The sequence below is a fragment of the Coptis chinensis genome, chromosome 9 (assembly GCF_015680905.1).
Source record: "Coptis chinensis isolate HL-2020 chromosome 9, ASM1568090v1, whole genome shotgun sequence".
Classification (NCBI taxonomy): domain Eukaryota; kingdom Viridiplantae; phylum Streptophyta; class Magnoliopsida; order Ranunculales; family Ranunculaceae; genus Coptis; species Coptis chinensis.
In genome coordinates, this window is record NC_141464.1 from 28,103,272 (window position 1) to 28,128,591 (window position 25,320).

The 25,320-nt window shown below is 36.9% G+C and overlaps 1 protein-coding gene across 2 annotated transcripts; it reads right to left on the reverse strand.

The window, feature by feature from the left end:
• Window positions 1-61: 61 nt before the first annotated feature.
• Window positions 62-17,143, reverse strand: LOC147475415 (P-loop containing nucleoside triphosphate hydrolases superfamily protein). Of its 2 annotated transcripts, XM_086581819.1 has the most exons (14): window positions 17,039-17,136; window positions 16,874-16,929; window positions 16,615-16,803; window positions 16,419-16,549; window positions 16,100-16,241; window positions 15,728-16,005; window positions 15,011-15,135; window positions 12,478-12,521; window positions 6,907-7,038; window positions 6,683-6,760; window positions 3,436-3,518; window positions 3,227-3,349; window positions 476-536; window positions 62-385 (listed from the first exon to the last, which is right to left on the reverse strand). In XM_086581819.1, the coding sequence occupies exons 2-14, from the start codon at window positions 16,904-16,906 to the stop codon at window positions 218-220; spliced, it is 1,587 nt and encodes a 528-aa protein (XP_086437945.1). In that variant the 5' UTR covers window positions 16,907-16,929; window positions 17,039-17,136; the 3' UTR covers window positions 62-217. The 2 variants fall into 2 exon arrangements, with proteins under 2 accessions (XP_086437945.1, XP_086437944.1); XM_086581818.1 differs by having other exon boundaries at window positions 16,874-17,143.
• Between the last annotated feature and the right edge of the window lie 8,177 nt (window positions 17,144-25,320).

A 25,320-nucleotide genomic window follows, 5' to 3' on the forward strand; every position in this document is an offset into this window, starting at 1 on the left:
CCAACAAATAAGGATAGCTGACTGAATTTCTGTTAGAGATTAGTTAGTGGAACTGTGCAAAGGGGCACGGGTGTTTCAATTTTACCAAAAGGGAAAATGAAACAGGGACCATTGGCTTTACAAACGACAATCTACAGTTACTTTTATAGTATGTCTACTTCATCTAACTAAAACAGTTACACGAGCTATAGATGAACTTGCTTCTACACCATTTACATCAAGCAAGTTCCATGGGGTTCTTTTTGGTTTCACTGCTGGTATATTGGTTTTTCTTCCCTTGTAAGGTCAGAAGAGCGTTTCGCCTGGTCAGAGCACTATCGATATATTCTTGGAGTGGTGGAAGACACCCTTGTTCTGCCTCACTCGATACTTGACCTCGAATTATCTATAAAATGATAAAAAAATAAAAGTGTGTTGTTCTGAATTTTGCACCAGAAAAAGAAAGGTTTAAAACTCCAATGAAAAGAGCAAATACCTTTGATGCCCAGTGCCTCTCTGCTTGTTGACAAACATCCCTAATATCTCTTCCTGACATTCTGAATATGTATAATGTTAGTCACATACAGATCAAATACTGCAGTAAGTCAGAACCAAAGGAATACTGCTACACCATGTCAAAAAAGGAAAAAAAGAAAAAAGAAAAGGATTGGTCAGTATGAATGGTTCTCAAAGATGATGACTATTTAGTTTCTCTATCGGCATTCCATCCTTGTGTCTGAATAGAAAATATTGTTTAAGCAAGGGGAGCAGAATACTAAATATACTCTTCAATTATGTAGATAAAATAAAATATCATGTTAAAATAAAATATACTCTTCAATGGGCAAGTTGAAACGCATCATAGAGAGAGTAGGTTCAGAAAGCCCCATTTCTTGCTCCCTTAGCAAGGTACCAAGGAGAGGAAAAAAACTTCCAAAATACATTATAGTTACACCACAGTCTATGATACCCAGATATGTACGCGGATATTTATACGACATCATGGATACATAATAGGACACTGAATTTTACAAACACAAGGATTGGGATAGCGGTAACGATATAATGTTTATCAGTTCATCAGGTATATAATTCTTTCTTTTAATGGCACCGTGATAGGCTGTCACATTCAAAAAGATTTGAACAATTTGTAGAGAGCCTAAAAGCGCCAACAAGCTGAATGCTATGTCATAGAACACGGAGCTAAATAAGCAGTGACCGATGGATGGCTTCATCTTTGGATTGAGTACTCACTGCTACAGTACAATCCTTTTTGCAATAACATGGTATCTTGGCAACTGGAGAGCAGGTGGCAGCATGCTCTAGAAGACCAACTTGGTGGGAAGTGAAATTTGCTGCAGACATCCTAGCTAACCATGGTGTATTACTTAGTATTGACGTCATTCAGACTTTTGTTGGTAGGCTCCACTTCTCCATAAGGTGGAGGACCCACATAATACTCACATTAGATTTAGAGACTCTTCGAACGTGTCCCAACCTTTAAGCAAAATTGTATAACACCGGTACTGTTATAGACAATACTGGAGAGAGAGAAAGGGCTTAGTGAAGAAGATGATGGGAGTTTTTTTCCTCACGTATAATCCCCAACCGGTTCACTGGTTAGTTCCGGTTCAACCAGACCAAACCCACAACTTACTTCTTTTGACAAGATCCGACATCTCAGAACTTGAGTGGTTTTATGAGTCCTTCATATGTCCCTAGATCCCATCCCTTAGAAGAAAGAAAATTATCATCAAGATCTGGTTACTGTGTATCTCTGATGGTGAGTCAGTTAGTCACACTTTCATCCACTTCTAGGGAGGTTTGGAGTTCTCTTGTCCGTCATTCAGGGGTGGCCTGGGTTGCTATGCGGTCGGTGAAGGTTTTTTACAATTCTGGGTGCAGAGGATTAACTCATCGGGCAAGCTGTGGAACAATCTTCCTTGCGCAATCATGTGGGGTCTTTGGATGGAGAGCAAGAGGAGGCACTTCGATGATAAAATGTCATGAACAGAGGAGCTTATTATCACCGATCGAAGGCTTGATCTTCCTGTGGTCAAAGATATGGGAGACTTGGAGGAACCCACGCTTGGCGACATTTGTGTTCGGGTGGGTATCGTTGTTGTAGTTGACATTAGTTGCTTTGGGTTGTGTGTAGTTCTGTTATTTGTTGTTTGTTTTTTTGCTTCCTGATTCATACTGTAAGTAGGATATGTCCTACATGTTCAATCTGACTATTAATAACATCTCTATTTTGCCAACAACAAAAAGAAAAAAGTAAAGAAAAGAAGGGATATTCATCTTGTAGCATCACCTCACACAAGAAATGTACATACGTAACCATCTGACCCTCTGTTTCATTGAACAATTCATAACAACTTTTTTTTTATTTTTTAATTTTTTACTTTTTGTCTTATTTTATTTTTCTAGAGAATAGGAGGAATGAATGCTACTTTCTTAATATATTATGCTCATCACTGAGATCCATGGAGACAGTTCTCAGGATGAGGCTCTTTGGAGGTACCAGCACTTTGGCACCATCTAATTCCATTGCCCGACAATTTATGCCTAGGCCAACAATAAGCACCAGCTGGAAACGAATGTACTATCAGGAGAAAAAATACACTTCATTTTTACGGAACTTCACTAAGTTGGATAGAAGCGGTGGAGACTGAAACTAAATGAAAGTGTAAAAATAGTGAAGACATTTCTGTCCGGATTAGAATCTTGGAAAATTTATTCACGAACTTCAAGGTTAGCTGTTATAAATAAGTTATAAGATCCTCCAAGTTATAGTTTAGGATCTTAATCCAAGTCAGCCACATGGACCATTGTCTTAAGCCTAATAATTCAGGTTGGTCCATCAAGCATCAGTGCACCACTACCACAATAACTAGGTAATCCAACAGTGTGTACAAGAAAAATATAAACAAAAGCTTAACTAGATGAAGTCAATATGTAATCACGACAATGTGCACCTAAGGCAGGTCAACTACACACTACAAGAGACCAGAACCAAGATAATATACACCTAAGGCAGGTAAACTAGACCATTTCCACTCCTCGCAAGGTGTATATTCAAAGGCCAGTGATAAAGGCCATGCCCAGTAGTTATGGCTAAAACAACATTAACGCCTGATTCAGAAGTGTCCTCTACTTGCACAAAGGTGACGGTGACAAAAGATGGCCATTGAGCATATAATCAAAAACATATATGCAGCAAATCTACGAAATTTAGACAACTTACTCTTCAGTAGCAGCAGCAAATTCAACCAGCTCAGACTCTTTTAGGTGTTTTGCATATTGTGCAGCAATTTCTTGACGATTTTGTTGATCAGGTAAGCCAAATTCAATCATTGAATCGAACCGACTGAACAGAAGAATACATAAGAATAAATTAGAATTTAGTATTTATTCAGGTATCACCAGAAACTTTGAAAAAGTGAAAACATTTGCCTGATAAGAGCAGGATCAAGGTCTTCCTTTCTATTCGTTGCGGCGATTACAACCACTTTTTTCTCCTGCTCAAATCCATCTATCTTTGTGCACAAAAGTGAACTCTTCATCAGCATATGTAATGAAAGCTTGGAACAGACTCAAATTAGTAACATAAAAGGTGTATTTAATCATGTTAAAGCAATCTGAGTAATAGTGAGAAAGGTTAAAAAATATCATGCCCCACACCCTCAAATTGCGAAGTGGCACTCTTTTAGACACGCAAAACTGTCGATCCTCACACCTAGAACCTAGAAAATCAAGCCTCATCAGTTTAGCCTTTTAATAAGAAGATATGGATCGTCTTCCAGTTTTCTATTTGAATTTGGTGCACATTAAGGGGATCTTCCTTTCCTTTTCCAAAAGCAACAGAAACTAGGTCAAAGCTGTATATTTACATGAGTAATTGACGCAACTTATGACCATCTAAGTGTGTAAACCCTATATCCACAATATCAATGATAACGGATGACTATATTTTCCCAATGTAAGGCACCCCTATGCATCTTACATCAATATACTTAAGCAGTCAACTAAAACATAACATGAAAAATGGTCAAAAGACCAAGATCTTGCTTCCTAGATGAAACGATTGTTGCAAACTTCCAGAATGATCCTCATACTCAAAATTCAGCTCCAAATTATGCAGTTGTAGAGCAATTAGCAAAAGATGTGGTGGCAGCATATGACTAAGTGTGAGACACCAAAGAAGAACCACGTCGTTGAAGATAGAAGTTGAATTTGGTGGAGAAGAATAGGAAAGAAGAGAAGATTGGTACTAGAACAAGAGACTGAAATCAAAAGTATATGATTGAGCATTGGAGTTTCATTGGTGGGCTTCAACCAACAAGAGAGATGAGTATGAGGCACGACCATGGAGATGGGTGTACATAATGCCTTGCATTAAAATATATAAATGCTGGGGTCGCTCCACTCATACTTTTGAATTGCATATTTGCATGCCCAAATTTAATATGGTATCAGAGTGGGCTAAAGCGATTGCATTTGGTGTTCCATATAGGTATTGGGCCACCACTAGTCAAGACTATCCAGTTTATGCCCACCTCTCAAGTACTCCATGTCACCCATTAAAAAAAAACTCCCCATGGTTGGCTCAAGACACGCCACACATGAGGGGGCCTGCTAAGATTTATAATCCCATATCACAAATATCAGATATCTAGTATATCTTGGGACCGCTCCACTAATAACCAATTGGTTTCGATTGTTAACCCAAATTTAATAATGAGTACACAGCCGATGAGGCTAGGCTGCTTAAGAAAACAAAGAGTTACAGGGGGTGGACAGGAGAATTGGACTTGTATGTGAAAATTGAAGCCATGTGTTATTTCAATTGAAGACAGCTGATTTCGCAAAAAGATCACATTTTTAAGTGGTGGAAGAACAGCATGGAAAACGACTGAGAAATAGTGAAAAGAGAAATGAGATCAAATTGCAGATTGGGAAAATGATTATGAAAGAGAAAAACAAGACGACTTCTTAATTGCAAACGAGAGCAAAGAAAAGGTAATTTTAACTAATCTTTCATACATGGAAAATATGGAACTTTTAGGAAAGTTAAAAGGCATCTTGAAAGGAGAGTTTGTCGCCATCTCCAAGTTCTTGAAAGAGGAGATTGTCTCAACTGATTCAATATCTATATAATAAGATACACTTTTTCCACCACTAAAAGACAAAATAACATTTAGGTAAACACATAGAACGGTCCAGATTGATTCTACCACTATCAAACGGCTGATGTGGGCTGATCATCCTTGAGATGCGTGTTTCTAGCGGTTTTTAATTAGTGTATGTCAGTATCAAATCACATAGGTAGTGTTTGCATACCATTTGGAAGTTGGAACAGCTGTTCCGTCGGTGTGTAGTTGTTGGTTAGAATCTTGCTGCAAACATTTTTTCTTTTCTGTTTTTTCCTTTCTGTTCTCATTTTAAGTTAAATAATAAATTAAACAATTGAATATGGTCGACGTTGTAAGTCGAACCCAGGAAACTCACTGTACTTAGACGGTACTACTAACCCGTATCCACCATGCTACATGATTTTATCTAATTAGTTCCTTAGTCTATTCAAAATGTCATGTATCTTGGGTAAATCACTGACCCAAAGTGCGCCTCCGATGAGTGCCTTTTAAGGCACGGGGCATATTCTAGTTGCTAACCCCACCTGACATTTCGTCACCACTTAAAACTTACTCCACTTAAAGGAGGAGTCCTACCAGTCATCCAAATCCAAATAAGTATTTACATGAGATACTTTTTCACGTATAATTGGACCTCAGAGGACGATCAAGTACATGCAACAAACTCATATAAGTAAAAGCCACGACTTCTTGTGCTATTAAAGAAGACCTAAACTGCGTATTAGTACGATCGATATCTTTCTTTACAAATAAAAGTCAACATCATAGAATATTATGTTCATTAAAGAAAAATCAATTAACTAAGTGAAAATTTGCAATTTCCAAATCACGCACAACATGCAGAAAATAACAAAAACAATCGACAATTAGGCTAAGCTATGTTACATGGACACGCCATATTTCAAAAATAATCCATGTTGATACGTATCCATGTGTCCGTGTCGGACAAATACAGACACATATTGTATGTAATATACCTCAGTTTTTTATATTTCGCCGTGTCAGATACGGACACACGTATCCGTATCAATGTAACTTAGCCGCTAAGGTCCTTTTAGGGGGCGACTTTTACATACATCTAGTCCAATTGATTAGTGCCTTAATGAATAAATAACTATCAAACCTCAGTTACATAGAAAAAGAAAGAAACTTGTAGTGTATATTTAATTTGATTTACTGTGCAAAACATGATTTGCACATCCTGTTACTATGCAAAACATCATGGAAAAGTACGCCGGAAGACGTGGTCATGTGGTGGAATCACATAAAACCCCTGTTTTTTGTCACTCTCTGTCAGAGAACTGGTTTTTAAGTACTCTATAGAGTAGGGATGACAACTGTAAGCCATGTCAAACTAAGAACTTAATCTGATGTTTTATGATGTGCTTGGCCCCCAATTTCGTGCAGTAACAATAAAAATGACAGTATTAATGAAAATAGGTAGAGAATGCAGGAGCAGTCATGTTAAATCAAACAAGGACGTCATACAAAAGAAAGAGCCCATGTCAGAAGTCACATCTGTAGAGCCCAAGAAACCACGATTTTACCTGTCTCAGTAGTACCGATAATATCCTACGTGTAGCTTCGTGCATTCCGTCATCACGAGAAGAGGCAAAGGAATCAATCTATAAGGAAATAAACAAAATGTGAAAGGTCTAAAGTGAATACATCCAAAGTCCAAACCTAGAACCAATCAGTTCAGAAATACAAAATAAAAGAAAGAGCACAAATAAAATGAATCTACACCCTAAATGTAGTTAGTGGCAATCACCTCATCCAGGAAAATAATTGCACCCTCAGGAAGCCCATTAGCTAGTGAGAAGACTGTCCCAAACAATCGTTCACTTTCACCATAATACTTAGACATGACAGCCTCCAGTGGCACATAGAGCAAAGGGACACCCTGCCATGACAAACTACAAGCTCAAAAAGCTGCAGCCAAATAAATCACGTACCCAAAAGAACAGGACAATAAGTGCTCATTACAGTAATTTTAATTCCTCAAATGAGAGTACACAGACTATACCAGAACATCATTCTTGGACCTTGTAGCTTATTGTTCATGCGAAAACCCAGTATCTTAATAACAGTAATTTTAATTCCTCAAATGAGAGTACACAGACTATACCAGAATATCATTCTTAGACCTTGTAGCTTATTGTTCATGCCAAAACCCAGCATCTTAATAAAGATTAATCAACTCAAATTTACAATATAAGGGACACACATTCAGTACAGGAATAACTGTAAATGGTCAATTAAAGTCTCACAACACTCTGATCAATTCAAGATTGGATCTTCAAACTGAATATCATACCGAAACAAAATATATATTTGTTTAAATTATATTGTTCTCTGCTCTCTTTCTTAGTGCACTAGTCTTGAAGATTTCTCTAACAAATGAAACTTTTGGAGAAGTGTGTTCCACAAATTCAAGTTGTGTTCTTTGCGGGAAACAAGGTTGTGAAACCCAAAAATCGACAGACTTTGGAATTAGGTTCCAAAGTCCTATGTTTCCCCATACATGTGCATCATCATGAGTGTTAAAGATCCAACTCTCGAGATATGTGAAGAAGTTGGTAAGCGTCTTATAGGAATAATACAGAATAATATACGATCAATTTATTTATTAGCAAAATAAAAAATTAAAAAATAAATAAATAAGTGCACTGTAGGATATCCTACTACGGAAAGCGCTAAGAGCGCAAAAAAACAGAAAAAAACTACAAGAACAAACAAAAAGACGACATTGAATTAGGCTTCTCGAATGATAGCTTCCCAAGAAAATGCAAAAGACCCAAAGGGTATCTCCTTTAACTCCCTCCACCGCTAACACCAAAGGAAAAGCAATCCTTTTATGTGAAGAATCAACTCAGCAATGTCAACGCTTCTAGCCTCAAAGTGTCTCCAGTTCCTTTCCAACCATATGCCCCAAAGTATTTTGGAGGGGAATGATGCTCCACAACTTCCTCTTAGTACAGGTGGGGGACCATAGACTAAACCACATCATCAGGAGGTTACACACAGGCTTAGGACACACCCATGTAATCGAGGAGGATTGAAGAAAATAGCTCCAAATGGTGTACGAATAGGGACAGAGGAATAGGGTGCAGAGGATAAGGCTATGAACAGCAGATTGCCAGATGCATAATAAAAAGGACAAAACGTAACAATAATAATTTTCTTTTTCCAAAGATTTTCAATGGTTACAATTCTACCCAAAACTGAGTTGTAACCAAGATCTAACCGTGAAAATGGTTACAATTCTACCCAAAACTGAGCTGTAACAAATGATATGATAGGAGGTTGGTTAGGCTAGCTAAGTAGAAGAGCTGTAACCAAGATCTAACCGTGAAAATTCCTTTGGTATCATGGGCTGCTGGTCATCTTAGAGTGTGAGGATAGGAAAAGGCCCTAATCTCGCCATCAAGGAGGCTTAATCACCAATATCCCAGTCATTAAATATCTGTCTGAGATCAATGTTCCATGAGGCAATACCATCTACCATAACAAATGAAATCCTTGACCGGATGATGCTTCCTATCTGGCATGGCATACAAATTACCAAAATCCCAACATAAAGCTCTATCACTAGCCCAGACATCTTCCCAAAATCTAACCTTGTCCCCATTATTAACTTAAGGAGATGTTCTTCTTATAGTCCTCCACTTCCTTCATAATCCCCTTACACACTCCACATCCCATAAGGGATCATCATGCTACAACTTTACAACTCTACCACCCCAAAAATTTCAACCCATTCCTAGAGACAATAATTCTCCTCCAAAGCTTCTCAATCTCAGTGCCAAACCTCCACAACCACTTACTCAGATGAGCACGATTCAGAAATCTAGTCTTCTTTAAACCAAGGCCCCAAGATCCTTAGAAGTAGAAACTCTATCCCAACTAACAACATGGTAGTGATGTACCTCCTCGGAATCAACCAATAAAAAGTCTCTGGAGATCTTATCCAACCGCTTGGTGACACTCACTGGCGCTCTAAAGAGTGGCATGATATAAACAGGTAGGCTAGACAAAGAACTCTTGATGAGGACAAATCTACCTCCTTTCAATAGGTACAGCCCTCTCCAAGAGGCCAACATGTGCTCAAATCTCTGTCACCAAGTCCCAAATAGAAACACCTACACTCAGCACCCAAGAGAAGACCCAAGTACAGGTCGGAAGAGAACACGAGGAGCACCCCAGGACCATGACAAGCTGAACTGCACTATTGCTCCCTCCCTTAGCAACCAAAGCGTAGTGCGCGAACGAGAGCAAGAACGGGAGCGTGAATGCCAAAGCGGCTAACATAAAATTTGCCAACATTTTAAAGCATCCTGAGAGCGTGTATAGCATATATATTGAAATTTTTTAATTTACAGGACACTAAAATATATTGCATTTTTCAGTACTGAATATGGAATGATTGTAAATAACATGAGATTTTTTTTTCCTTATGATGCTTAATAGATTTTGTTTAAACTGGTTTGTCGAATGCTTCTGAAATATAAGACTTACCACCGACAAATTCCACTACCCTTAAATATGAATTATTTATCTTGAAAAAGTGCACATTGCACATGATCAAGCAATTAATAATTTAATCCTCAACTTACTTTATTGTAAAACATTTGTGTTGCACCCATAGAGGCATAGACTAGCCAATCACCTTTTCCCAGCATGAGTCAGACTTGCAACTTTACAGCTATTGATTTGTGGTTTTTTTTTTATTACTGCACACTTTCCAAGTAAGTGAGAACGCGCTTTTGCTAATCATAGAGTGAGCTTTGGACACGTTTTCGACCTAAAAGTGCGAATCTAGTGCGTGAGCGGTATCTTGGTATGGCGCTTTGGGTTACTAAGCTGTCCCTCCTACACAATACACCGTACTCTTAGCAACGTCGATCCTCAAACAATGAAAATCCTCAAACCTGATACTGCCTCAAAGCAAGCAAGAAGACCTCTAGCTTTAAGGTATCTAATTTGTTCACCTCATTACCCAGAAAGATTATGGTGTCATCGGTGATCTTAATATTGTCTTTCCCCAAGGTGAAACCCAATAAAACACCACTCATTAGCTCTCCGAATAATCCTACTCAAAGCTTCCACCACGATAAGAAAAAGGAAGAGAGAAAGAGGATCACCCAGCCTTACCCTAGAACTTTCAAACCACCTTGCAGAAGACTTTTTACTAATACAGATAAAACACAAAAGAAATGCACTTACGAATCCAACTCCTCCACACCTCTCCAAAACCCATTTGCCACAACATGTAATTTAAAAAGGACCAACTCACATTATCATATGCTTTGGAAATGTCCACTTTACTCACAACCCCTGACTCACAAGACTTTCATCCTATCATCAATAGTTTCATTAGCAATGAGACATCATCAAGGCTCCTTGTCCCTGTGAGAGGACCGAGTCAAGCACCTTCTTTAACCTCAAAGAGAATGTCATGGAAATGATTTTGGCAGTGCCCACAAGACTAATAGGCCTGAAATTCCCCCATCTCCACCGCCCTTTGCATCTTAGAAATCAGTAAGAAAGGTATGATTCAAACCAAGGCCCAAAATATCGAATTCGGTGAATATTTTGATGTACCCAAAAACCGATATATATCGAAAATATCAGAGATATCTATTTTTTTGTTCACCAGTCAAAATTTTGTTTTATATGTCGATATATCGGAAATATCGTCGATTATATCGGAAATATCATCGATATATCGGTCAAAGTCAATAATATTTGGTCAAAGTCAACAATTTATATCATATATATTGGTCGATATATATCGTTGTATTGGAAATTGCGATATATATCAGAAAAAAAAAGATTTAATATTCGGTTGAGATATATCAAATATATCCATGTCGGTGTACCAAAAAAACGACATATCGGCGATATATCAGATATATCGGCGATATTTTGGGCCTTGATTCAAACTACGCTCCAAAATCAAATTCAGTTGAAAATCTCACCATCTCCAAAAAATATCCTTTAATAGTAGTCGAAAGTTTTTTAAGAAATTCCACTGGAAAACCGTCAAGACAGGGGCACAAATAGAGAGCTCCAAGAATCTCATCATCCTGTAACGATTTCTCTAAGCTCTGCCTATCTTCCACCGAGACTTGATCAACCTCAAGGTTATCAAGTTGAGGTCCAAGTCTCATAGGCTCCTATTGCAACTCTGTATAGAAATTCACAATCTCGTTGCAGATTATTTCTTCAGCATGAACTATAGATCCCTCGATATTCAACTTAGAGATCGAATCAACTCTTCTTCTAGCATTTGTTAAGCCTTGAAAATATATCGTATTTTGATCTCTTTCTAGGACCTACGATCGTTGCTTCCATGCAACCTCTTCCATCAAAATCACCCTTTCTAACTCCCTTTTAATCACATCCCACCTTTCCCTCTGCCACTGTGTTACATTAGGCTCCTCCTTCACTGTATCTAACTCTTTAAGCTCCTTCAGCCCATTCCTTTTCCTAGCATCCACACTCCCAAAGACTTCCTTGCTCCACACGTTGATTTTAGGCTAACAAAACTTAAATTTCTTAACAAAAATGAAACTAGGCTTTCCTCCAAATCTACTAATCGGTGAATTTTGACATAATCAAGAACCGACTTATCGGATGTAAAACATCTTTAGTGTGTAACAGTCTCTGTAATTCACATGGTGAAGAGTTCATATGAGAAACTCGCTTATTAAATAAACTCTTCATAAACATGGGTGTGCATGAGACACTTTCATGCAGAACCATCACCATAAAGATGCCCCATTGCCCCCCCATAATGATGATCCAGTGGAAAGCTTGTAGGGGTTAGGCCCTAAGTTTGCCTCTGATAGCATTCTTTTTTATTGTGTGTTCTATAGCATTATTTTTAATTTGCTTTCTAGCAGTTACTCTTTTCTTTTCTTTTTTATTTCTTTGGATTATGTGTGTTTGGATTGGTGGGGGTGATGTCTATGGGTTTGTAGAACTTACCCTACCTTTTACCCCAACCTTAGGCAGATTAAGGTTGAACTGAGAAAGGCAGTTCATCCGGTCATTAGGTCATCACTCATCACTAAGTCTCCTGTTGCTTCCTTTGGTAACAACACATTTCTTCTAGAGGTGGAGTCATGACAACAAAATAAAATAAAGTAAAAGGAACAGATATGACAACAAAACATGGTAAATCATGTTTAGCTGAATTTACTAACAGAAAACAGGAATTCTTTCCAGCTAAAAAGATTCAAGTAGAAAGGGTCACAAATGTAAGTCTATTTATAGGAGGAAAATAACAAATGTGTGTATTAATGGGGAAAAAAGGAAATAGTGTTTGATTACTTACTGCTTGATTAGCGATAACCCGAGCACATGATGTCTTCCCTGTCCCTACAAGTCACATTTCCAAGCATAAACAGCTATCAATATATGCTGCTTTAGACGCTAGATAACTAGAAGAAAAATTTTAAATAAATATAGATTACTGTTAAAACAGGAAGTTTAAATTAAACTGGCAACAATTATTGGAGGGAGTGGGGTAACGATTACGAAACATCTGCTAAGAGACTTTCCTGCCAAGATTCCGTGATGTGGAACATGAGTTCGTTTCTTTAAGGTTCGGTGGTCAAGCCCATGGGCCGTGAGCCGACTAGTTTAGTTGCTGCTTTATTGTTATTAGTATAAATAAGGGTTTATGGTTAGGGTTTCAGGGAGTTGTTTTAGTTATGTTTATGTGTGTTATGAATTATTGAATGATCATCAATAAAGGTGAGACTTTTGAGTTTTATAAAGTGTAGATTTTGATTAAATGTTGCTTCCGCCACTTTAATCTATATTATTTGGTATCAGAGCGATTAATTTTTGGGAGATTGTGCATAAAATATCGTTCATTAGATGTTCATCAAGGTGCATTTCACGGCACTAATCGTTCACCGAACACCGCCCGTTATCGTTGTTTCGCGATTTGTTTCTTTTGAAAAAAAAAAAAAAAAAAATAATAATCAAATTTTTATTGTTATTATGGTGAATCACAGATCAACTTGAAGTCATCCTCCATCCATGGATACTCGCATGTCTCGTTTAGAAGAAAACATGAAGAACATGACACAGATGTTCCAGAACCAGATGGAAGCAAGGTTTCCAGTCCAAAGAGAGGTGCAACCACCACCACAGAATAATGGTTCAGTGGCTAGTAGTGGCTAGTACTGATGATGCATCTCAAGTTGACGGTTCAATCCCTCTTCTGACGGCTACAGATCCAGAAAACGATAGAGAGAACAGAGTTGGTGGAAAAGATAACACCAACAGGGATCCTCCCCTGAACGTGAGGGTGTACCCCTCAATAATGGCGTCGCTCGGCTGCCGGCAAGTGTTGAAGCTCCCGTATTTGGCGCTCTACCAATCTTTGATAAGTATGAAGATGAGTCTAGTTTTGTTGAGTATGTTGATCCGGTTTGAGAGGGTTTTGATATTCAGTATAAAAAACTCTTTAGTTCTGTGCATCTAAAGTTACAATTGAAGGTATGCGCATTTTCTGTTTTGGGATGTGGTAGTTTTCTTATAGAGCAGAGAAATCATGTTGGTGGCTTTATATCTTTCTTCTTGCATCGCTTTGCATATGGTGATTTTGCAAACTTGCAGACATTATGGTGCATTCTTTTTATTATGAGTAATTATCTGGGTAAAATTCGAGGTCAAATTCGTTTGAATAGCGGGAGAGTGATGGGCATCAGCTACAATGAATTTCATCAGTCAATTACGTATACAAACTCGAGACGAGTTCTTTTCAAACTAGGAAGAATGATGTAGAACATGAGTTCGTTTCTTTAAGGTTCGGTGGTCAAGCACATGGGCCGTGAGCCCACTAGTTTAGTTGTTGCTTTTTTTTTTTCTTTTTTTTGAGAGGTAAACGATCAATATATATATAAACTATATAAAAGATAATTACAAAATAGGATGAGATATCCTACTAAGAACCGTAAAATAAAATAAAAGACAACAAGGAAACGCAGAAATACAACAGTGATTAGACATCTCGAATGATATCCTCACAAGAAAAAGCAAAGGACCCGAATGGTATCTCCTTGAACTCCTTCCACCGCTTACACCAAAGGAAAAGCAATCCTTTGATGTGAAGAATCAAATGTGCAACGTCAAGGCTTCTATCCTCGAAATATCTCCGGTTTCTTTCCAACCATATACCCCATAGTATCGCAAAGGGAATGATACTCCACAACTTTCTCTTAGTACGGGTGGGAGACCAAAGACTAGACCACATCATCAAAAGATCACAAGCAGATCGAGGACACACCCAAGAGGAGACCAAAAGTTGTTGCTTTATTGTTATTAGTATAAATAAGGGCTTATAGTTAGGGTTTCAGGGAGTTGTTTTAGTTGTGTTTATGTGTGTTATGAATTATTGAGTGATTATCAATAAAGGTGAGACTTTTAGGATTTTATAAAGTGTAGATTTTGATTAAGTGTTGCTTCCGCCACTTCAATCTACATTATTCCGTCTCAAGAGTGTGGATTGGTTGGCGGAGACGGTGGAAGCACTTTTGGAGTGGCATACTTAATCAGGCAATCAAGAAAAGGGACTCCTAAAACTTTTACACATGCATACAGTGCTTTAGATTATTATCATGACTAACTAGTTTGTACCTCCTCTTCTTATGAAATTAACAAAAATGTTAGAAGACACCAAAAAAAGGAGACATCTAAGACATCAGCGGAGGTAGGGGTCTGCTAACTCTAAACTTTGTTTTTTTTTTAAGAAAAAAGACAATACGAATATTGGGCTTCTCATAAGTGACACAACTCAAACCTAGGAGTAATAAGTGAAATGTATTAAATTGCCAAGATTGCAGAAGATGGCAAACCTGGTGGCCCCTCAAAAAGTACAGCACGAGGTCTGTTAGATTCAAACTTCCGCCGGGTGCCACGAGCAATATCATCGTAGACTTTAGGACTATGTAGCGCCAACAATATAGTATCCTCTATTTCACTGCAAAACAAACAATGTTATTTCAATTTCATATGCTAAAGAATTTAATCTTCTAAGAATAGGAAAACTTGACATGATGAATGCTTTCAATAGAATAATAGGCATATAGGGAAAATATGGCACATCTCAATACAAGTCCTATTTGTTATTAAATTTGCCAAACAACATGTAAAACTATCGAACAGTCTGTACCAGATTTTGATAAAGAATTTGGGGAGCATATAAGATGGCAGGTCCTAAATCATATACTACATATATACTTATTTAAAAGGAATGAAATCATATACTTGCGATGCTTTTATATAAAAGGAAAAGTAAACTGAGAAGAGTTAAAAATTAAAAGAGAAAAGAAAAGAGGAAAGTAGTTTTGGAAAATAAAATGAGAAGTTTCGGCCCCCAGACTCAAGGATTCTACATATTCATAATGTTTTGTTTCTTACATGCATATCCTTAATTTTTCGGTAAATCCCTTATGTGGACTATATGATTGATGTATATTGTTTAAAGTCATTAAGTAAAATATGAGTTTTAAGTAACAATATGGTGTAGAACATATATTGCATGATATGATTTATATTTTCATTTGAAGTACCGTTTTTGCTGATGATATCCTGCAATGTTGTCCCATGATATCTCCCTCTCTGAGGAAACTTCATGTGTCTCTTTAATCCCGAACACTCTCACTCCCATGGCCTCTAAAGCAGCCAATAATTTTTGGGTATCTGGATTCTCTTGTCTATCTAGATGCTCAGTTGGTCTTCTTTCCAAAAATCTTTTTGCACCCATCTTTCTACCAGCTAACTTCAGTGCAGACACCAATGCATCAAGTTCATTGGGGCTAAAGCTCCCCTGCTTTATGAACTCGATTTCCTGAATGCACAAAGTTTTGGAAGATAGTAAGAGAAACCACCAAATAACAGTTTGTTCATGGTTAAAAATATATAGATAGATGGAAACAAAGTGCCTTGTCAGAGCTGATGAGTGAATGGAAAATAAGTACGCATAAATTCCCCTCATGTCCATCCTTATTTTCAGTAAGGACCCCGCCTCCTAGATCTCCTTTCTGCATTTCTGGGGGATGAAGTGTCATTTGCCAAGCAACTGTACTGAAAAATATAAAGCATATAAAGGTTTATATTAACACTTTCACAGTTACAAAATCAAGTGATAACACAAGCTGCAAGAAAACTACATATTTTTTTCAGCAACATGGAATAGAGTAAACGGTCCAAAACAAATAGATTGCATATAACATGAGCATAACAAGTCGTTGCTCTACAAACCTGTTCCAAGCACGCAATACCATATCTGAACCCCCACCATGCTCTTCAGCCTTCAATCCAAGATGTGAAATGAGGTCCACAATCAGCTGTGGTACCTCACAATCGGGAGGAATTTGGAATTTGATACTGACCTGTAAAATACATGTTGAAATCATAAAAGTAGAATACCACATAAATATTAACATTCATTATTCACCTTTTGTCCCTTCATAGCAACAACAAATCGAGGGTAAGAAGTCTGTTGCATTCCCTTATTTTTCAACAACTCTTCTAACCGTTTCCGTTCTTGTTTAACAATTTTCTCTACATCAACATAATCCGGTGGAGACAATTCAGGTAAAGGCGGAGTAGATTCTTCTAAACCCGGTGGAGTTAATGAGTCAACCTGCAAAAAAAAAAAAAAAAAAACTCAAAAACTAAAACACAAAAACTAAAACACAACAAATTTTACGTACCTCGTTATTGGCATCGGCATAAGAGAGTTGCATACCAAGAAAACTAGCTATTACAGCTGGCATTAGACAACAAAATTCCGGTGATGATTTCGAATACGAAACATTTGATGTACTAGTAGGAGGACCTATTAAAGAGGAGTAAGAGGAGGAAGTTAAGGCTCTGACCGAATGACTGAACGCTGACTGGGTTGGTTTTAGAAGTAGTCGCTTCATCTTCTTCATTCGGTTTAGGGCTGTATGACTGTATCTGTTTTTATGAGTTAAGTAAAGTAAGACGGTTTTGTTGTAAATAAACTACTGGTGCGGTACGCATGACGCAACTAAGAGTTACTAGTATACTGCAATGGGGCGCGAGCGTAGTACTATATCATTTATTTGGCTCTCATTTTTTATATCTAGTATACTGCTATGCACGCACTGGGGCATGAGTAGAGAGTGGAGAGGATAGAGGGAGAGATTGAGTGGGCGTGAAGCGGAAGAGGGGTTAAGAGGAGAAACGAGGAATGAGAAAGCACACAAACCAACCAAATGATTTTTTGTCCACATAGCCCCCTCGGCCCAGAATGTTCGCTCCGCTCACTTGAAACTGCTATGCAGTGGGGGCGTGAGTGGAGAGTGGAGAGTGGAGAGTGGAGAGTGGAGAGGGAGAGATTGAGTGGGCGTGAAGAGGGAGAGGGACTAAGGGGAGAGACGAGGAATGAGGACAGACATAAACCAACCAAATGACTTTTTGTCTGCATAGCCCCCTCGTCCCAGAACGTTCGCTCCGCTCACTTGAAACTGCTATGCAGTGGGGGCGTGAGTGGAGAGTGGAGAGGGAGAAATTGAGTGGGCGTGAAGAGGGAGAGGGACTAAGAGGAGAGACGAGGAATGAGGATAGACAAACAGAAACCAACCAAATGATTTTTTGTCCGCATAACCCCCTCGGCCCACAACGTTTTCCGCTCACTTAATTAATTTTTTGATAATTAGACAGATAAATTAAGAAAAATAGACTATATCATTGTCTAGTTTATTAAAGTATAACAATATTGATTGAATCTTTTTGCTACGGTTATTTTATTGCGTACTTGAACTAACAGTCGTGTATTAACATGTGTAACGCTTTAGCACGTACACAGAATTATCTATCAATAATTACATGTGCGGTAAATGTGAAGAAGTAGACCATTATCCCAACAATGAAAGAAGCTAGTATTTGCAGAAATTTCTCTTGTTAAGTAGTCATGCATTACGATGGACACCCCAATAGAGCCTTTTTATGTTTGGAGCTAAGTCATATAATATCTTATCAATGTACATTTAATTTTAAAGCAATATTACATTCTCCAAATGGATAAGAACGAAATTTTCGGCAAAATCTTCTCTATATTTTCAACATTAAATCACATAACCTGTCATTCCAAATAAACATGTTTTTGTCTTTCGTTATTTGAATAACCAAAAATATATATATACAACACCATCAGAAAACTAAAGTAACATCTCGAAAGTTTTAAAACAGTATACATATAAGAAGTTACACAGTTCTTTACTTTAGAAACAAATATTACATTCTCAACGTTACGAAGATCTTCATTTTCAGGTGCCAGCTTCATACCCTCCAGGAACACATCAGTTGCTCGGTCAAACTTCTGCAGTGATGCATATAGCAAGGAACAAAATGATAAGAGAAACAAAATCCTAATTCAAATATATTGGCCTACATGTTTATATAGAAGCAAGACATGAAATTATGAAGCATAAATTTTACGTACTTCTAATATGGTATACGCTGCACCTAACCTGTAGTACGCTTTAGGCCAGTCGGGCTTCAACGTTATGTATGCCATCGCATCACTTAGAGCACGCTTCCCTTCTTTCATGCGAGCCCAACAAAGGCTCCTATTGGATAGTACAATTGCATTGGAAGGGTCTTCATTTATGGCCTATGTATTGTGAAAAAAATAATCACCAGAGCAAGCAGTCAATGGTGTGTGAGAAAAGAAGGAAAAAAATGTCAGCTCAAGTGAATGTTTGTAGTTAGAACAAACAAATCTCAACAAGTTGAAAGGTGAAAGACATGGGGAAACAAACTAATTCTCTATGGGCAATAGAATTGAAACAACCTCTCCATGAGTACGACAAAGATGTTTTAACAAACATGTCAGTAAACGGACAAATAGAAATAACTTTTCACCAATGAAAAACATAGTATCTATTTCAAACGCATAAAAATCAGCTTAATGATAATCTAGACAATCTCCTGATCTAGAAAAGGTTAGATCTATTAAAAAATTGAAAATACACCAATCTCCAAGAGAGAGCCATATTGACCAGACACAACGGAAGATAGTAAAAACAGGAAAATAGAAAGAAAAGGTACAGAAATTGGCAAAGAATATAGTTCCTGAACTGTATGCATGCAAGCACGCGTAAACCTCCTCCCCCACCCACACGCACACGGGGGAGGAGAGGAGAGGGGATTGGGAAGGTGCCTAAGGTAAATCATTCTAAGGCAAGAAGTTTGGTTTAAATAAATTTATTACTGTTCCTATTTAAAATCTCGTTATTATACTGTCACACGATAAGACTATCTTCAAAAGGGATACTATCACACGATAAGACTATCTTCAAAAGGGATACTATCAGTCTATCACACGATAAGACTATCTTCAAAAGGGATAGAGTGGATGCTTCATATTTTCTGTTTGTTAATTGACGTCTTTTTAGCACAAGTTTGTGAGTTGTGACCATTCACGAATACTCTGACACCATAGACATAGTATAAACTGAGCAGAATGGGAAGAGTGTAATGTATCACTAGTTTTTGAACCCGTCCTACGAACGGGTGCCATAAAATCACAAAATCTAGTTTTTTTAGCCTTAAATTGCAGCAGTGCAGGAAATACTCAATTAATACACCCAAATTATAGTTACTCACTAATTCCTATAATATACACAATCATAATATGAGAAGTTAAACTTAAATATCATTGCGATATCTAGGATTTATAATTCTATATGAATATACCTTCCTCAGAAATTATTAATAAGTATAATTTGGAACTCGTAATTGCATTGATGCCAAATTGCTTCCATATAAAGAAATCTCCATAGATCACATATAAGAGATGGGGTATTTAGTCCTGTGACATGTAGATGAGAGAGATAGACACGGTGGGAGATGAGAGAGAGAGGCTTAGAAATCGGAAACTTTTGACTTTTGACGAAGGGTTTAGTTATTTCCTACTTAGTCTCCTGATTTCTTGTAATACCTTTTTTGCAATATAACACAAAAATCCATATCTTTGTTGGAGTATGGATATATGTGAATCAATATAGAAGAAACTGTGTCATTCGATGGGGCGAGTATGACGAAATCTGCAACAAACAATGACTCGATTGCTTATACTCATCATCAGCATCTATATCAAATCCATAAAAAAAACCTTCTTAAGAATAAACCTTGATGTAGTAACTTAAGGTTTGATTGCTCATCATCTCATCAATTGCAAATCTTCGTATAATACAAACGATATATCAAAAAACAAACGGGGATGAGCAAATGAGGCATACTTGATACCTAAATTCAATGAAAGATCGAGCTATGAGGGCAGTGAATAGATGGATTGACTGAATCTCCACTGATGACGTTTATATAACTGAATTCAATGAAAGAAGAAGATTCAGTGCATTAAACAAAACAACAACAATGTAATTGGGAACAGAGACGGAGTGAATTTTAATGAATACTTTTGTGGGTTTTGTTAATACGTAATACATAAGAATGAAATAGTCAGTTAAAATTAAACTTGGATTGGGAATGGGAATGTGAAGAAGCATGGATAAGATGTAGCTAAATTTGGGAAAACCTAAAAGTCGATCATTTGGGTTCTGCTCATATATAATGACAATAAGGTTTTGTAGTAAACTTTTGGTTTTGTCCCTCACTGTAACTTAAGTTCTTCTTTCTACCATTACAACTATAGCCTATTGTCGGATTCAAAAATAAAATTACTGATCAAGAATAGAAACTAACCTCATTCATAAATATAACTATAAATCTATGATTTAAATTGGCCTTTGACCTTTATAGCAAAGCAAAAAATTTAGAAAATTTGCCATTTGCTTTTGCATTTTATGAAGGAGCATTCACATTTGTTTTCCTCAAAAACTTGTGAGCCTCATAAACTTTTGACTGCCCCATTTAAGCTCATCTAAGCTCCTAACCGCCAAAAGCTAATTTGGTTCTCCATCTTTCATAACCTTTACAAAATGAAAACGTGACATATCTTTCAATTATTATAAGCAGAATAAATGATCGACGTAAAACTGTAAGAAACCAATTTAGCCAACTTGATCACTGTTCCACTAAAGCACTAAATAGATCTTCGATCAAACCCCATTCTTTTGTGCAAACAATTAGTGAGAGAGGTAGATGACGAAAGGAGAAGATAGAAAATGTATCTTGTATGGGAACATGGAATCGATATGTGTGTCCATGTAGACACAATCAACAGATATAAGGAAGACAATAACACATATAACTAAATAAAACAGAAACACCTACCACTCACATATGTATGAAGCAAATTGAACGACACAAAAAACAATACTATCTTCTTCTTCGTCCACGTCGAAGTTCTTATTTGGTTTTATCCGATCAATTTAGCGGCTTTCGAACTTGTGTTGTTGAAGATACGTTTTCTTTATTGAAAAATTTGGTAAATATTCAAGCTTCTAAATATATCAGAGTGTATGACTTAGATTAGAAAACCTTCAAGGTTAAATTTTGTGGAACTCTCACATCGCAGTTTTTTTCTCCTGATTTCTTGTAATCAACTATGAGACGTGGACACCCTCAGAGCGGTCCAAAAAGGACTGCTATTATATGTAGCATTAGTTTTCGGTAAACAAATTATACTAATTAAATTTACACAAATGTCTGACTCTCTACCTATAAGAGCACCTGCTCATAATCCTTAAATCAGTTAATAAAGCAACAACAGAAAGTAAAACTAAGAGTATCATTTTATTTATCCTAAAGTAGATCGCCAATGAACATATGCACACATTATGGAAAACTTTGATTCTTATCCATATGCCTAAAAAGATGCAATTTTAGATTAATAACTACAACAAACATGATATGTACAAAGAAGAATACTATTCAGAGCTCAAACATGGCGGAAGGAACTTTTTATGAGGAGAGAAGTCTGTCTTGGTAGGGAAGAAGAGAAAAGTGGGAATACGTAGGGTTAATGGGTATTGTATTGCCTTTTCTTATTTCTTGTAAATCCCCTTTGTACGATAGTTTCCTTATCTAAAGTTATGGCGTTGACACCCCCAAAGAGCTCAATAACGGGCATGCTATTATATATATCTCTACTGTTTCCTAAAAAAATTTCGATATAATAATAAAATTCGGTAAACTGTTCCATCATAATAAGGCGCCATATAAGATGTTCAGATGAATGGTTAAAAAGAAAAGGCATCTCTTCATTGGGGTTGGGAAACTCAATTTTCCTGTCAATTCGTCCAGAGGAAAGGAGTGCTTATCCAATATATCAATTAAATTTGTAGCCATTAAGACCTAAGATAGAACAACACAATAATGTGTTACAAATAATAAGGTGCTAAACTACTACCTTCTTGTCTAATGGACCAAGCAAGGGTGTATGAAACTTAAAAGAGCAAGGAAAACCTTTCCTTTGTTTGCTGCTTCAAATCCATCCTGCTGATTAAGAAGCTCAAGCACTTCATTGTCACCATTGCCAGTCCCAGATTCCATTTGCATATCCAATGCCTATTAATTTCATCCATAAATATGATTGACGGAGCATGTTATCTATTGGAATATCCAAAGAACAGGGAGAACATTTATGCACATAAGACATGGAAGTAAAAAAAATATTTATGAACACTGTAAGGAAAGAGAGTGGGTGAAGCATGTTCCAACTGAAGTTTGGTCATTAACTCGTTGTAGAAGCACCTAGATAGCACACACGCACACACATTAACATCAAGAGTAATCATTCAAACAAAACAACCAATATCAAAATTATAATGTAGATACCATCAAACCAACTTGGTGACATGAAACAATTTTTATTTGAATCATAGAAGATTAAAGAAGAATAAAATAAGAAATAACCATTTAATAATATTATTTTAAAATATAAATTAGAAGTCTTTCATCCTTCAAGATTGAGACATTTGCCATTAGAAGAAAGTCATGATACAATTGGAATTTGTGCTATAATTAGCCCCTCATGAGTGTATAATAGCTATGAAATATGAAAATTATATTAATCACTCACTCAGTTTTTGGTAACGATCCCTCATTTGAAATTCCATCTTTATATTTTTTATAAGAGACATTTGCCATTAGAAGAAAGTCATGATACAATTGGAATTTGTGTGCAAAAGAAAAAAGATTAAAAACAATCATCACCATCATATCATATATATTCGCTCTCGTTCTCATTTTTTGCTTTGTTCTCTCTGGTTTTTTTTTAGTAACTTATTGTACCATATTGGAAAGGCTTCAATTGATGAGGAAATTAACTGGTTAAGTACTTGGTACTAATTCTTGCGAGTACGTAGGTTTGTAGTAGGTGTGCCTTGAATTACCAATCAAACCTTACTTTGACATCTAGTGGGATTGAAAAGTTCACTTTGCATTTTGATAATTTACATATTGATTGGATCCTCCAACTTTTAATAGTTTTTATATGGTAACCTCCTATTTTGTTAGACTATGACTATCTTTGAATTTGATCAATGTTAGTGTCTTGCCCAATATCTGTAATCACCGCATGAAAGTTCCTCAACTCCACACACTTTAAGATTTAGATAAAGGAAATGGTATCCTCATATTGAAACAGTGTTCCAAGAAGCTGTTAATTTTAATTCTCTACCTTTTTGAAGGATTCTCCTTCGACCCTCCCATTATCTCAAAATCTCCATAATGGACCAATCCTACTAAAAATCCTATCACCTACCATAAAATTGTTCAGAGTGATCAAGAACTCATTTCCACATTAAAGTTCTGTATCTACTGGAACTTAACTTCCAAGACTCTCCGAAAGTGTAAGGCTCCAGGCACACCTTGTACTCTTGGTATCAACATTCCAACCACATCATTACTCTTCAATTCCGTCACTAAGTTCATTTAGGTTTAGTGCAATATCCAATACAGAGATTTGTTTAAGGCCTGTAACTGCTCACACAAAAAGGTGTTCAATCCTTTCCATTATGGTCTTTTTATCAAGTTGGTTGGTTTATTTCACCTCCTTTTATTTAATTTTTTAAGTTCATTGGTGTTATAAAAGTTTCCTATCCCAAGGTTGCTGTGCTATGTTTCCATAGTGAAAGTAATTGACGAAAGTTCGGCGACATAACAGAACTATCATGTAAATATGATTTGTAGGATATGGCTTGTGTTAACGGAGGACAAAAGGGGGACATTTCTGCAAATTAGGGGACTCATAAACTATTATAGTCCTTCCTAAAGACATCAATAGAACATAATGTTCGGTAGATTTATAAAATTGAAATGTGTTATGATACCGGAATTTATCAGATGCAATCCGGCCAAACGCTTGGAGAAGGATGTCTTCTTCTCTTTGCGAAATCTCCCGGACATTGCCCTCTTGAGATTTGGATGTTGTTTCCCAACCATCAAGGGTTTGAAGACAGTTCTTGCAAAGAGCAAGAAATGTTTGTGCCTTCTAGTTAAAAATCGAAATGATCCAAGCCTTGGTCTCAAGGTCAATGCCACTCTTGCTCTGAACCTACCTTCCATCTGCAAATCGGATGTTAGTATTCTTTGATTGTCCTAGAATGTAATCTTCATAGCACTACATATAGCAACAAATAACTTGATTGTATGTTTGGCACAATCGTAGTTTGCCCATAATAAATTAATTAACCATGACAGCATCCTCCCACAACGGATTTAGAACCTCATTTAGTACAATGTGTCCCATAGAAACTACGGTTGTGAGCTTGTGATCTAAAGCGTGTTCAAAAACTGTGGTCTCAGATAGTATATAGTTTTGCATGTTCATGCAGATGCATGTGTTCAGCCAACTTTGAACAGCCTTTGCAGTTCCATGTAATAAAATGTGAACATAATTTTCAAATTCCTCAAAATTGTATGTTTAACTTACCTTAGCTTGGTAATTAGTGTAGTAGAACTATCTCTGTAAAGCAAGAATAGTACTATTAATTGTTTCCAACACTCTTATGTTTATTGTTATTCACATACATTATTGCTGATAATTCTTGTGAACCTTGTTTATGGACGGATGATATATTTGGTGGATCAAGCTCTTCTAGGTTTGGCTCCTAATTCAACAGATGCTCAAGTTTTCATGCAATTCGAAAGAAGCTTGCATAATAAGACCAAAAATCCTGCATGTAGCATAGAGATTAACATCCTAATTCCTAAGTATAAATAA